Source organism: Zootoca vivipara, chromosome 14 (assembly GCF_965207765.1).
Source record: "Zootoca vivipara chromosome 14, rZooViv2.hap1.1, whole genome shotgun sequence".
Lineage (NCBI taxonomy): Eukaryota > Metazoa > Chordata > Lepidosauria > Squamata > Lacertidae > Zootoca > Zootoca vivipara.
Window position 1 is genome coordinate 1,712,184 of NC_142597.1, and position 14,075 is coordinate 1,726,258.

General features: G+C 45.4%; 1 protein-coding gene across 1 annotated transcript in view; it reads left to right on the forward strand.

The window, feature by feature from the left end:
* Positions 1–14,075, forward strand: part of HTRA4 (HtrA serine peptidase 4) — a 30,645-nt gene that overhangs the window by 2,837 nt on the left and 13,733 nt on the right. Inside the window, exons 3-6 of the mRNA XM_035138992.3 lie at positions 1,884–2,088; positions 2,384–2,578; positions 3,568–3,600; positions 9,927–10,041. Of these exons, the coding sequence (XP_034994883.1) occupies positions 1,884–2,088; positions 2,384–2,578; positions 3,568–3,600; positions 9,927–10,041 (548 nt within the window). The remainder of the gene's footprint in view (positions 1–1,883; positions 2,089–2,383; positions 2,579–3,567; positions 3,601–9,926; positions 10,042–14,075) is intronic.

Here is a 14,075-nt window from a genome sequence, read left to right on the forward strand (position 1 = left end):
TGATGGTGGATCTCCGTAATCCAAAGTAAATCCATTCCTCTCAGGCTGCACCAGCATGCAGTTGGTGTAATTAATTTCTCTCCATTGCCCTCAAATGAGGATGGATGGAAAGTATTTGAAATGTACTAATCAGTTATCTTCTACCTAGCAGAACTTTTGACATAGAAATAGATCCACTGCTTGATTTCAATGGGCTTAAGCATATAGTTTAGTATTGGATTATGACCAAAGCCTTGTTTAGCTCCATCAGCTGTCTGTCCACCTAGAGACGCAACTTGGGACGTTCTGCAAGCAAAACATGTACCTGGTCACTGAGCTGCATCACTTCCCTTTATTTTCTTGTTTTTATATCAAACTTTGAACTATTATTCAAACTTTATTTATTTATTTATTTATTTATATCCCGCCCATCTGGATGGATTTCCCCAGCCACTCTGGGTGGCTCCCAACAGAATATTTAAAAAGTGAGAAAATATCAAACATTAAAAACTTCCCTAAACAAGGCTGACTTCAGGTGTTTTTGGTATCTATTTAGTCTTTGGTACCTACTTGTATTTTGCTAATCAAACTCTAAAGAATAGGACAGATATAGTATTTACAGAGCAGGCTCTTCACTTCCAGCACAAGCCTAGATTTGTCCTGATTTTGCAAGTTTCTGCAACGTGCAGACCTTCCAGCAAGATGAGAGATGCTGGGTGAAATGTGTGAGTCTTGATTTTCCTCCTGGACAGGCCAAACAGTTTTAAAAACACATGGTATGTTTGGTTGTGTGTTTTATTCATGTACTAGCTGGCCCTGCACGCGTTGCTGTGTGTTAGTCTGTGAAATGGAGGGTAATAGCCCTCCTTCAGATCCCCCTGAGCCTCAGAGTCCCCCTGAGTCAAGGCGAGATACTGTGGAGAGGGCAGGTTTCATCCCTGTGTCTCCCCCCACCCTGTTCTGACCCATTACGTATCCCTGCTCCCTATTCGGCCCCCCATCCCCCAGGCAGGCCCCTACCTCCACTTGGCAATGTGTGACCTGCGATCTGGGCGCTCGTCCTCTCTCTCTCCCCCCCCCCCCCGGGCTAGTGGAGACCTAGGAGCCTGGCAGGGGCCTAGGGGTCTGATAATGGCCGCCTTGGTGGTTTCAGTTGCTTGGTTGATGATGTCATTTGGTTTGTGGGTGTGGATTAGATTTCACAGGGAGGGAGGGGGTGGAGGAGGGTATAACGCCACTTGAGGGCGCTGTTTGACTTGGTGGAAAACCAGGTCTATACCTGCCCAGGTGTGTGATTTGAGGGATTTTTGTCCTCAACAACGCTCGGGGAGTGGCCTGGATCATTGTGTCAAAATTTCAGGACGATCGGTCAAGCGGTTACGGAGAAAAGTGGAACACGCAGTTTCACGATTTTTACATTTTTTTACAGCTTTCACCTCATGCTATTTTCTTGCTTTTTTTAAAAAAAAAAGCAAACATTTTTATGGATGTTGCAAAATTGTTATGTAATATAAGTACTGTATGTTGGTGGCATGACAGATGCTGGCCAATCAGACTCCTGCATTGCTTGCTTTTTCCCATTGAAGTGGATGTGTTTCTCTCTCATAGTTGCCCCAAGCTTGTCACAAGGAAAGGTAAGGTTACATTTGGACTGATTTGTAGGCATGGTAAACAGTCTCACTGCTCTAAACATACTATATCTCCAGCGTCATTGCTCAGACCTTTGTTTTTACCTGTTTTAAACATGTGTTAATTTTATTTTTAATTGTATTATTCTGTTGCTGATGTGTTCGGCAACATGGGCTTTGAGAGGAAGGGTGGGATACAAATTGAAATGATAAATAAATGAATTCAGATTTTGTGGCTAGCGGTAGTGAATTTGTCTCTGTGTGATCTTGTGGCAGGTCACCTTACACAAATAAAGAAGTCCTGGTGTCCAGCGGGTCGGGCTTCATTGTGTCTGAGGATGGCCTGATCCTCACCAATGCCCATGTTCTCACCAACAAGCATAGGATCAAAGTGGAGCTCAAGAATGGCCACCAGTTTGATGCCAAAGTCAAAGATGTTGACCACAAACTGGACATCGCCCTGATCAAAATAGACCCCCAGGTGAGAATGGCTTTGTTTCTCAGCAGGGCAAGAAACCCCCAAGGCTCAGACTCTTCCTTGACATGTTACAGTGGTGTAAAGAGGGTGGCAGAATTCATTCCATAAACTGGGCTGGTATTTGAGAGAGCAGCCACTACAACTGCTGCCTCTCCAGCCTGCTGGTCCGCCCACTAGCCACTTATAGGCAAGGAGAAACAATGGTAGCTTCTCTGCCTACAAACAAGTCTGAATTGCTACAGGGGACCAGGTGAGTGACCCCTTTAAATAATAAAACCCTATTTTAAACCCTGTGCAGACGGCCCTCCCAGTCCTCCTGCTGGGCAAGTCTTCTGACCTGCGTCCTGGGGAGTTTGTGGTGGCTCTGGGCAGCCCTTTCTCCCTGCAAAACACAGTGACAACGGGAATTGTAAGCAGCACGCAGAGAGATGGGAAGGAGCTTGGCCTTAAGGACTCCGACATGGAATACATCCAGACTGACGCCATCATAAATGTAAGAGACTTGGGGGGGGGGCTCATCCAGCTCAAATGGGGCAGTCAGTTTGGTGAAGTCTTGGCTTTCCATTCTTCTTGGGTTTCTCCTTCTGCCTCTTTGATCTTGCAGTGGGTAGAAATGAATGAGGAGGGATTCTTTGAGGCTTGGGGAACCTCTAGCCTCCAAGCCAAATTTGGCCCTTGAGTTTCCCTCAAAACCACACTCGCCTGCCACACCTCAACATCATCATACCTGTGGGACAGGTAGAGAAGGGGCTGCCAACATGCCTCTGAGAGTGCCTTGGAAAAGAGGCTTGTCGTTTGCACTAGTCAGCTGGTTGCCAGTGACAGGCTGCCCAAGGAGATAGCCACAGGGAAGTCCATAACGCAGCCAAGCCCTGCCAGGAAATGGAGCCTGAAGCCAGCAAGGGGGGACCCTGTCCAAGGGGGGCTTGAAGTCAGCACCAATCAGCAGGAACTTCAAGCAATGCTTGCTTGGCCTTTGAGTTTCCATGGTTGTACAATTTGCCACGTTGCTGCAAGAGAAAAAGGGGTCCTCTGACATTGTGTCGTGTTGACAAGTAGGGATGGGGGATCTGGCCTGATGCAGTTACCCACTGGGATATTCAGGCAGGCACATATTTTACACATACAGTTTTGCTGCTTTGAAATGTGTTTCCTCCTATAAGTTAAATACATGTTTAATACATGTCTAAAAGTTAAATGCAAGTTTCCTTGAGCACATGCATGAGTTCCATGAGTGCACAGAAGCACAGGTGGTTGAGAAGCTGAAGCCAAGTCAGCAGAGGCTGGGTTTTTTTTTTAATGGAGTTAAAAAACACACTACTTAACACACTACAGACTTAAGAAAATTCTGATGATTGTAGGCAGAATGGGCTGTAAACACTTTGGAAGCGCATTGGCAAATGTTCAATCACCTGTGAATTCTGTAAGAGGAGGTGGATTTGGAATGGATTGATTAACCTCCAATTCCGTTCTCTTTTGCAGTATGGGAATTCTGGAGGGCCATTGGTAAACCTGGTAAGATATTATTTCATTCTTTCTCACCCCTCATTTTTGTCTAAATTTAAAATGTGTGTTTTTCTTTAGCATTCTTCCACTAGCCACTATCCGTATTTTTTTGTGTATTAAAAAAAATACATTTATAGAGAAAACAAGTGATAAAAGAAGAGAAAAAAGGTGTGAAAGGGAAAAAGTATAGGAAATACAGTGTAATACATTAAGTGTCATCAATTTCGTATCCATACATATATGTGTGTGTGTGATATTTTTATTGTAATAAAGGTAAAGGGACCCCTGACCGTTAGGTCCAGTCGTGCCCGACTCTGGGGTTGCGGCGCTCATCTCGCGTTATTGGCCGAGGGAGCCGGCGTACACCTTCCGGGTCATGTGGCCAGCATGACTAAGCCGCTTCTGGCAAACCAGAGCAGCGCACGGAAATGGCGTTTACCTTCCCGCTGGAGCAGGAGCACTTTGACATGCTTTCAAACGGCTAGGTGGGCAGGACCTGGGACTGAGCAACGGGAGCTCACAACCGTCACGGGGATACATACATGTTATTAATAACTCACTACATTCTGTATAAACTGGCTCCAAATATTAATATATTTGTCTAGACAAAGTCTACGTCATACAGGTGAAACTCACAAAATTAGAACATCGTCGAAAAGTTCATTTATTTCAGTAATTCAACTTAAAAGGTGAAACCAATATAGGACATAGACTCATGACATGCAACGAGATATGCCAAGCCTTTATTTGTTGTAATTGTGATGATTATGGCATACAGCTGAAGAAAACCCCAAATTCACAATCTCAGAAAATTAGAATATTAAATGAAATCAATAAAACAAGGATTACAAATTGAACAATATTGGACCTCTGAAAAGTAGAAGCATGCATATGTACTCAGTACTTGGTTTGGGCCCCTTTTGCCCAATTTGCCCCAATGCGGCGTGGCATGGATGCTATCAGCCGGTGGCACTGCGGAGGTGTTAGGGAAGACCAGGAAGCTTCAATAGCGGCCTTCAGCTCTTCTGCATTGCTCGGTGTCATCTTTCTCTTGGCAATGCCCCATAGATCAAGCACAGGAATCCCATGGGCACTGAACCAGGTTTTGGTACTTTGGGCAGTGTGGGCAGGTGCCAAGTCCTGCTGGAAAATGGAGTCTGCATCCCCATAAAGCTCGTATGCGGAAGGAAGCATGAAGCGCTCCAAAATCTCCTGGTAGACACCTGTGTTGACCCTGGACTTAATGAAGCACAGTGGACCAACACCAGCAGATGACACGGCTCCCCAAATCAACACAGACTGTGGGAACTTCACACTGGACTTCAAGCATCTGGCATTGTGTGCCTCTCCATTCTTCCTCCAGACTCTGGGTCCTTGGTTTCAAAATGAGATGCAAAAGTTGCTCTTATCAGAAAAGAGGACTTGGGACCACTGAGCAACAGACCAGGTCTTTTTTTCTTTAGCCCAGGTAAGACGCTTCTGACGTTGTTTCTTGTTCAGGAGCGGTTTGACAAGAGGAATAGGACCTTTGAAGCCCATCTCCAGGATCCGTCTGTGTGTGGTGGCTCTTGATGCACTAACTCCAACCTCAGTCCACTCCTTGTGAAAGTCCCCAACACGTTTGAATGGTCTCTTCCTGACAATCCTCTGCAGGCTGCGGTCATCCCTGCTGCTTGTGCACCTTTTTCCTCCACACTTTCTCCTTCCACATAACTTTCCATTAATGTGCTTTGGGAACATCCAACTTCTTTTGCAAGTACCGTATTTTCCGGCGTATAAGACAACCCCCAACTTTTGAGAAGATTTTCCTGGGTTAAAAAGTAGTCTTATGCGCAGGAAAATACAGTACCTTTTGAGGCTTTCCCTCCTTATGGAGGGTCTCAGTGATGGCTTTCTGCACAACTGTCAGGTCAGCAGCCTTTCCCATGATTGTGATTCGTACTGAAGCAGACAAAGAGACCATTTAAAGGCTCAGGAACCCTTTGCAGGTGTTATGGATTGAGTAGCTAAGCACTATTCTAATTTTCTGAGATTTTGAATAATAATAATAATAATAATGATAATAATAATATATTTATACCCCGCCCATCTGGCCGGGTTCCCCCAGCCACTCTGGGTGGCTTCCAACAAAACACTAAAATACAGAAATCCATCAAACATTAAAAGCTTCCCTAAAAAGGGCTGCCTTGAGATGCCTTCTAAAGGTCTGGTCATTGTTGTTCTCTTTGACCTCTGGTGGGAGGGCATTCCACAGGGTGGGTGCCACCACCGAGAAGGCCCTCTGCCTGGTTCCCTGTAACTTGGCTTCTCGTAGCGAGGGAACCGCCAGAAGGCCCTCTGCGCTGGACCTCAGTGTCCGGGCAGAACGATGGGGGTGGAGACACTCCTTCAGGTATACCGGACCGAGGCCGTTTAGAGCTTTAAAGGTCAACACCAACACTTTGAACTGTGCTCGGAAACATACTGGGAGCTAATGTAGGTCTTTCAAGACCGGTGTTATGTGGTCTCGGGGGCCGCTCCCAGTCACCAGTCTAGCTGCCGCATTCTGGATTAGTTGTAGTTTCCGGGTCACCTTCAAAGGTAGCCCCACATAGAGCGCATTGCAGTAGTCCAAGCGAGAGATAACTAGAGCATGCACCACTCTGGAGAGACAGTCAGTGGGCAGGTAGGGACTCAGCCTGCGTACCAGATGGAGCTGATAAACAGCTGCCCTGGACACAGAGTTGACCTGTGCCTCCATGGACAGCTGTGAGTCTAAAATGACTCCCAGGCTGCGCACCTGGTCCTTCAGGGGCACAGTTACCCCATTCAGGACCAGGGAGTCCTCTACACCCGCCCGCCTCCTGTCCCCCACAAACAGTACTTCTGTCTTGTCAGGATTCAACCTCAATCTGTTAGCCGCCATCCATCCTCCAACCGCCTCCAAGCACTCACACAGGACCTTCACCACCTTCACTGGTTCTGATTTAAAAGAGAGGTAGAGCTGGGTATCATCAGCATACTGATGGACACCCAGCCCAAACCCCCTGATGATCTCTCCCAGCGGCTGCATATAGATGTTGAAAAGCATGGGGGAGAGGACAGAACCCTGAGGCACCCCACAAGTGAGAGCCCAGGGGTCTGAACACTCATCCCCCCCCACCACTTTCTGAACACGGCCCAGGAGGAAGGAGCGGAACCACTGCATGACAGTGCCCCCAGCTCCCAAGCCCTCTAGACGGTCCAGAAGGATGTTATGGTCAATGGTGTCAAAAGCCGCTGAGAGATCCAGCAGAACAAGGAAACAGCTCTCACCTTTGTCCCTTTCTTCAGCTGTACTCCATAATCATCACAATTACAACAAATAAAGGCTTGGCATATCTCGCTTTGCATGTCATGAGTCTATCTCCTATTTTGGTTTGACATTTTAAGTTGAATACTGAAATAAAGCAGATCATTAAGCAAACGGTCTGTGAGCACATAGAAAGGAACGCTGTGATCAGTAAAAGTCAGCATGGGTTTCTGAAAAATAGGTCATGTCAGACTAATCTGATCTCATTTTTTGACAGAGTCACAAGCCTGGTAGATGAAGGGAACACTGTGGATGTAGCCTATCTTGATTTCAGCAAGGCCTTTGACAAGGTGCCCCATGATATTCTTGTAAATAAACTAGTAAAATGCAGGCTAGACAATGCTACCATTCAGTGGATTTGTAACTGGCTGACTGATCGAAGCCAAAGGGTGCTCATCAATGGCTCCTCCTCATCCTGGAGAGAAGTGACTAGTGGGGTGCCACAGGGTTCGGTCTTGGGCCCAGTCTTATTCAACATCTTTATCAATGACTTGGATGATGGGCTTGAGGGCATCCTGAGCAAGTTTGCAGACGACACCAAATTGGGAGGGGTGGCTAATACCCCAGAGGACAGGATCACACTTCAAAATGACCTTAGACAACTGGGCCAAAGCAAACAAGATGAATTTTAACAGGGAGAAATGTAAAGTACTACACTTGGGGGGGGAAAATGAAAGGCACAAATACAGGATGGGTGACGCCTGGCTTGAGAGCAGTACATGTGAAAAGGATCTAGGAGTCTTGGTAGACCACAAACTTGACATGAGTCAGCAGTGTGATGCAGCAGCTAAAAAAGCCAATGCAATTCTGGGCTGCATCAAAAGGAGTATAGCATCTAGATCAAGGGAAGTAATAGTACCACTGTATTCTGCTCTGATCAGACCTCACCTGGAGTACTGTGTCCAGTTCTGGGCACCACAGTTCAAGAAGGATACTGACAAGCTGGAACGTGTCCAGAAGAGGGCAACCAAAATGGTCAAAGGCCTGGAAACAATGCCTTATGAGGAACGGCTTAGGGAGCTGGGTATGTTTAGCCTGGAGAAGAGAAGGTTAAGGGGTGATTTGATAGCCATGTTCAAATCTATAAAAGGATGTCATATAGGAGAGAGTGAAAGGTTTTTTTCTGCTGCTCCAGAGAAGCAGACATGGAGCGATGGATTCAAACTACAAGAAAGAAGATTCCAGCTAAACATTAGGAAGATCCTCCTGACAGTAAGAGCTGTTCGACAGTGGAATTTACTCCCAAGGAGTGTGGTGGAGTCTCCTTCTTTGGATTTCTTTAAGCAGAGGCTTGACAGCCATATATCAGGAATGCTTTGATGGTGTTTCCTGCTTGGCAGGGGTTGGACTGGATGGCCCTTGTGGTCTCTTCCAACTCTATGATTCTATTATTCTATTCTAAATGAACTTTTCGACGATATTCTAATTTTTCGAGTTTCACCTGTAAGCTGCAAGTGTTGTCATATTGTCAATCCATTGATTAAAGGGAATCAAGGTGTGAAGAGCTGCATCCAAGGTTACTAAAGGAGCTTGTGGTTGTACTCTGAGCCTTTGTCTATGATCTTGGAGAATTCCTGGAGAATAGGTGAGGTCGCTGCAGACAGGAGGCAGGCAAAAAAAACTGACAAGTCGGGTGCCATAGGGTTTTGTCCTGGGCCTGTTGTTGTTCAACGTCTTTATAAATTACTTGAAGGAATTGAGGGGATGCTCATCAAATTTGTTGATGAGACCAAACTGGGAGGGGTAACTAATGTTGCAAAAGACAGAATCAGAATTCAAAATGATCTTAAAAGATTGGAGAACTGGGCCCCAGCTAACAAAATGAATTCCAATAGGGACCAATGCAAGTTCTGCACTGAGACAGGAAGAACCAGGTGCACAAATATAGCTTGGCAGTCCATGTGAAAAGGATCTAGGCATATTGGTGTGCCACAAGCTGAACATGAGTCAACATTGTGATGCAGCAGCAAAAAAAGCTTGTGCTATTCTAGGCTGTATCAACAGATGCATAGTATTCAGATCAAGGGAAGTCATAGTCCTACTCTATTCTGCCTTGGTCAGAACACACGGAATACTGTGTCAAATTCTGGGCACCACAATTTGTTGTTGGCAAGCTGGAAGGTGTGCCGAGGAGGGCGAACGAGATGATCAAGGGTCTGGAAACCAATCCTTATGAGGAATGGTGGAGGGAGCTGGGTATGTTTAGCCTGGAAAAGGAGATATGAGAGCCATCTTCAAGTACAGTATCTCCATGGCTGTCACATGCAAGAAGTAGCAAGCTTGTTTTCTCCTGCTCAGGAGGCTTCAAGTTACAAGAAAAATGATTCCAACTGAACACCAGAAACAACTTTGTGACAGTAAGAGCTGTTCAGCAGTGGAACAGACTCCCATGAGAGGTGGAGAGCTGGACTCTCCTTACTTCTAGGCTTTTAGGCTGAGGTTGGATGGCCCTCTGTCATGAATGCTTCCGCTGAGATTCCTGCATTGCAGGGTTAGATAGATGACTAGTCTATAACAACTCTATGATTCTATGATGCCAATTACTCTCAGATTATTCCTCCATAATTGGGATTCCAAGAGCGAGATACACTTCTCTGCAATGCTCTGCAATCATCTTTGTTCAATCTCACTCATTTTTCTATGTAGCTCTGGGGGTGAAGGCAGTAGGATTTTGAGTTGCATGAGAAGCAGATTTAGCTAACATCCCAACTTAAATTCTACTTTAAAAAGCATTAGTATTTAGAAGTATTGTTAAGAGTTTGCTTTTACCACTTCAAAAATTGGATTCGACTATTTCAGGACTTCTTCTGGCCAGCTTGGTTGGTTTGAGTTCTTTCTGTATGGGCACTGCCCTCCCAACAGAGCTATTGTTGCTGCCGACCTGCTGGCCTTAATTGAACACATACACCCCCCGACTACCACTCTCATAATTCTTGCTTCTTCCGACATATCAAGGGATGGAAATCCTTCCACTTGGCCACAACGGCTGCTCTCTTTCCATTAGGATGGTGAAGTCATTGGAATGAACACCCTGAAGGTCACAGCTGGCATCTCCTTTGCCATCCCCTCTGATCGAATCCGCCAGTTCCTGGAAGATTATCACAATCGCTACATGAAAGGTAATAGGAAGCCTGTTTCTCCCACACAGAAACTCCCTGTAGGTTGTAGAAAGGGCTGTAACTCAGCAGGAGAGCAACTGCTTTGCACCCCAAGATCAATTGCCAACATCTCCAGGCAGGGCAGGTTAAGACTCTTCTCTGAATCCCTGGAAAGGAGCTTCCCACTTTCTTAGGAATATATAATAGACATGTTTTTAAGGCTATCAGAGAACCTTCTGTCCAGTTCACACAATCCCTCTGTCCTTTTTTGAGTGCAGAGCAGGGGAACATCTGCTTATTTATTTATTTATCTTCAAATAAATTTTTTATTAGACAGTTTTAGCAAACCAAATTATCAATCAACATAATCAATTATTTTCCCCTTCCCCCCTCCTCCCTCCCTCCCTCTCCCACCCCCTCGAGACTTCCCTCAGCTCCACATTCTGATTTGTTAATACATATTATTTTCTGCATGTTATAAATTTGTACATATCGTTACTTTATCTGCCATTGTTGTTTAGTCATTTAGTCATGTCTGACTCTTCGTGACCCCATGGACCAGAGCACGCCAGGCACCCGTGTCTTCCACTGCCTCCCGCAGTTTGGTCAGACTCATGTTGGTAGCTTCAAGAACACTGTCCAACCATCTCGTCCTCTGTCATCCCCTTCTCCTAGTGCCCTCAATCTTTCCCAACATCAGGGTCTTTTCCAGGGAATCTTCTCTTCTCATGAGTATTGGAGCCTCAATACTTCCAGTGAGCGCTCAGGGCTGATTTTCTTCAGAATGGATAGGTTTGATCTTCTTGCAGTCCGAGGGACTAACAACAGTCTCCTCCAGAACCATAATTCAAAAGCATCAATTCTTCAGCGACCAGCCTTCTTTATGGTCCAGTTCTCACTTCCATACATCACTACTGGGAAAACCATAGCTTTAAGTATACGGACTTTCGTCGGCAAGGTTATGTCTCTGCTTTTTAAGATGCTGTCTAGGTTTGTCATTGCTTTTCTCCCAAGAAGCAGGCGTCTTTTAATTTTGTGACTGCTGTCACCATCTGCAGTGATCATGGAACCCAAGAAAATAAAATCTCTCACTGCCTCCATTTCTTCCCCTTCTATTTGCCAGGAGGTGATGAGACCAGTGGCCATGATCTTGGTTTTTTTGATGTTGAGCATCAGACGATATTTTGCGCTCTCCTCTTTCACCCTCATTAAAAGGTTCTTTAATTCCTCCTCACTTTCTGCCATCAAGGTTGTGTCATCAGTATATCTGAGGTTGTTGTTGGGATTCATCCAGTCCAGCCTTTCGCATGATGAATTCTGCATATACGTTAAATAAGCAGGGAGACAATATACAACCTTGTCATACTCCTTTCCCAATTTTGAACCAATCAGTTGTTCCATATCCAGTTCTAACTGTAGCTTCTTGTCCCACATAGAGATTTTTCAGGAGACAGATGAGGTGATCAGGCACTCCCATTTCTTTAAGAATTTGCCATAGTTTGCTGTGGTCGACACAGTCAAATGCTTTTGCGTAATCAATGAAGCAGAAATAGATGTTTTTCTGGAGCTCTCTAGCTTTCTCCATAATCCAGCGCATGTTTGCTATTTGGTCTCTGGTTCCTCTGCCCCTTCGAAATCCAGCTTGCACTTCTGGGAGTTCTCGGTCCACATACTGCCTAAGCCTGCCTTGTAGAATTTTGAGCATAACCTTGTTAGCGTGTGAAATGAGGGCAATTGTGCGGTAGTTGGAGCATTCTTTGGCACTGCCCTTCTTTGGAATTGGGATGTAGACTGATCTTCTCCAATCCTCTGGCCATTGCTGAGTTTTCCAAACTTGCTGGCATATTGGGTGTAGCACCTTAACAGCATCATCTTTTACAATTTTAAATAGTTCAGCTGGAATATCATCACTTCCACTGGCCTTGTTATTAGCAGTGCTTTCTAAGGCCCATTTGACTTCATTCTCCAAGATGTCTGGCTCAAGGTCAGCAACCACACTACCTGGGGTGTACGAGACCTCCATATCTTTCTGGTATAATTCCTCTGTGTATTCTTGCCACCTCTTCTTGATGTCTTCTGCTTCTGTTAGGTCCTTACCACTTTTGTCCTTTATTATGGTAATCTTTTTATGAAATCTTCCTTTCGTATCTCCAATTTTCTTGAACAGATCTCTGGTTTTTCCCATTCTGTTGTTTTCCTCTATTTCTTTGTATTGCTCATTTAAGAAGGCCCTCTTGTCTCTCCTTGCTATTTTTTGGAAGTCTGCATTCAATTTCCTGTATCTTTCACTATCTACCTCGCATTTTGCTTGCCTTCTCTCCCCCGCTATTTGTAAGGCCTCATTGGACAGCCACTTTGCTTTCTTGCATTTCCTTTAAATTGGGATGGTTTTCATTGCTGCCTCCTGTATAATGTTACGAGCCTCCATCCATAGTTCTTCAGGAACTCTGTCCACCAAATCTCAATTCTTAAACCTGTTCCTCACTTCCACTGTGTATTCATAAGGGATTTGATTTAGATTGTATCTTACTGGCCCAATGGTTTTTCCTGCTTTCTTCAGTTTAAGCTTGAATTTTGCTATAAGAAGCTGATGATCTGAGCCACAGTGAGCTCCAGGTCTTGTTTTTGCTGGCTGTATAGAGCTTCTCTATCTGTCATATGTTCTGCCAATAAATTTGTGAATGTTTATTCAAAACCTGCCAAGGAGTCCAAGTCTTTTTGTTGTCTTTTTTAGTAAATTGTAAAAAATTCCCATTCTTCCTTAAAGTCATGATTGTCCTTCTCACGTATTCTGTATGTTAACTTTGCCATCTCCTCATAACTCATCAATTTATCTTGCCATTGCTCTTTCCTCAGGATTTCCTCAATCTTCCAATTTTGTGCCAATAAGACTCTTGCTGCTGTTGTAGCATACATAAATTAGTTCCTAGTTTTTCTTGTCCTAAAATCCCTATCAAAAATACTTCTGGTTTTTTAATAAGTCTTTTTTTTAAATTCCTTATATATCATCTCCCAAAACATTTTAACCTCTACATTCCTACCACATAGGATAAAACGTACCTTCTTTTTCTTTACATTTCCAACATGTGTTTGACCCGGTTTTGTACATTTTTGCCATGTTTACTTAATATACCATCTATACATCATTTTCATGTAATTTTCCTTCAGAAGAGAACAATCTGTAAATGTCAAATCTACTTTCCATAGTTTTCCCCAATCCTCGAATTGTATATTATGTCCTATATCTTCATAGAATCCTATATAATAAAGTCCCTGTGTCTCTGCGTCCAGATTCCGTGTGTCCTGTTTTGTGCACTAAGGCGCATGTGCCCCAGGGACACAGGGATTGGACGCAGAGCGTTCGCCAGCGCTTACCCACGCACTCCCCTCTCACATTGCCACCCGGCTCAGGTCTTGAGCGGTTGGCGTGCTGCTGACAGCACAAAAACCGCTCCCAGCTCATTTACCTCCGCTCCCAGCTCATTTACCTTCTCCGTGTCCCCGGCCTCTTCCTCGCCCGCCATAATAACCCCGCTTGCCAGGCTTCTCCCAGCTGACCAACCGCCACATTTTTTCCCTCCCTCCCCCCTCCTTTCCCCTGTATGGCCCCTCCTTTATCTCTATGGTGCTCGGAGAGAGAGGGCCGGCGCTATTTTTGGTCTGGAGAGGAGATTTCAAGTAAGGATTCAGTGAGATCGGTCACGGAACAGCGCGCGCGCCTGCGCGGAAACGCACCGCTTCCCTCCGCTCTCTCTCCCAACCTCCCAACCAGCAGCCGCGCCCGCGCGCTCCAGTGTCCTGCTCCAGCCACAAACGCCGTTGTGTGAGGGTGTTTGATGGCGCCTAATGGCGGGCGGGGCGAGGGTGGGGGAGGAGCGCCTCAGGATAAACCAGCAGCAATTTAAGACTAACGAGGGTGGTTGGCGGGCTGGTGTTGGTGGTGGGCCAGCCACGTTCCTGGCTAGCGAGGCCGCCACAAGTGTTTCATAATAAGGCTGACAAGAAAATTGCAGGATAACTGTCCAGAAGAGCGGCAAAGGTCGGAGCGGGCGATC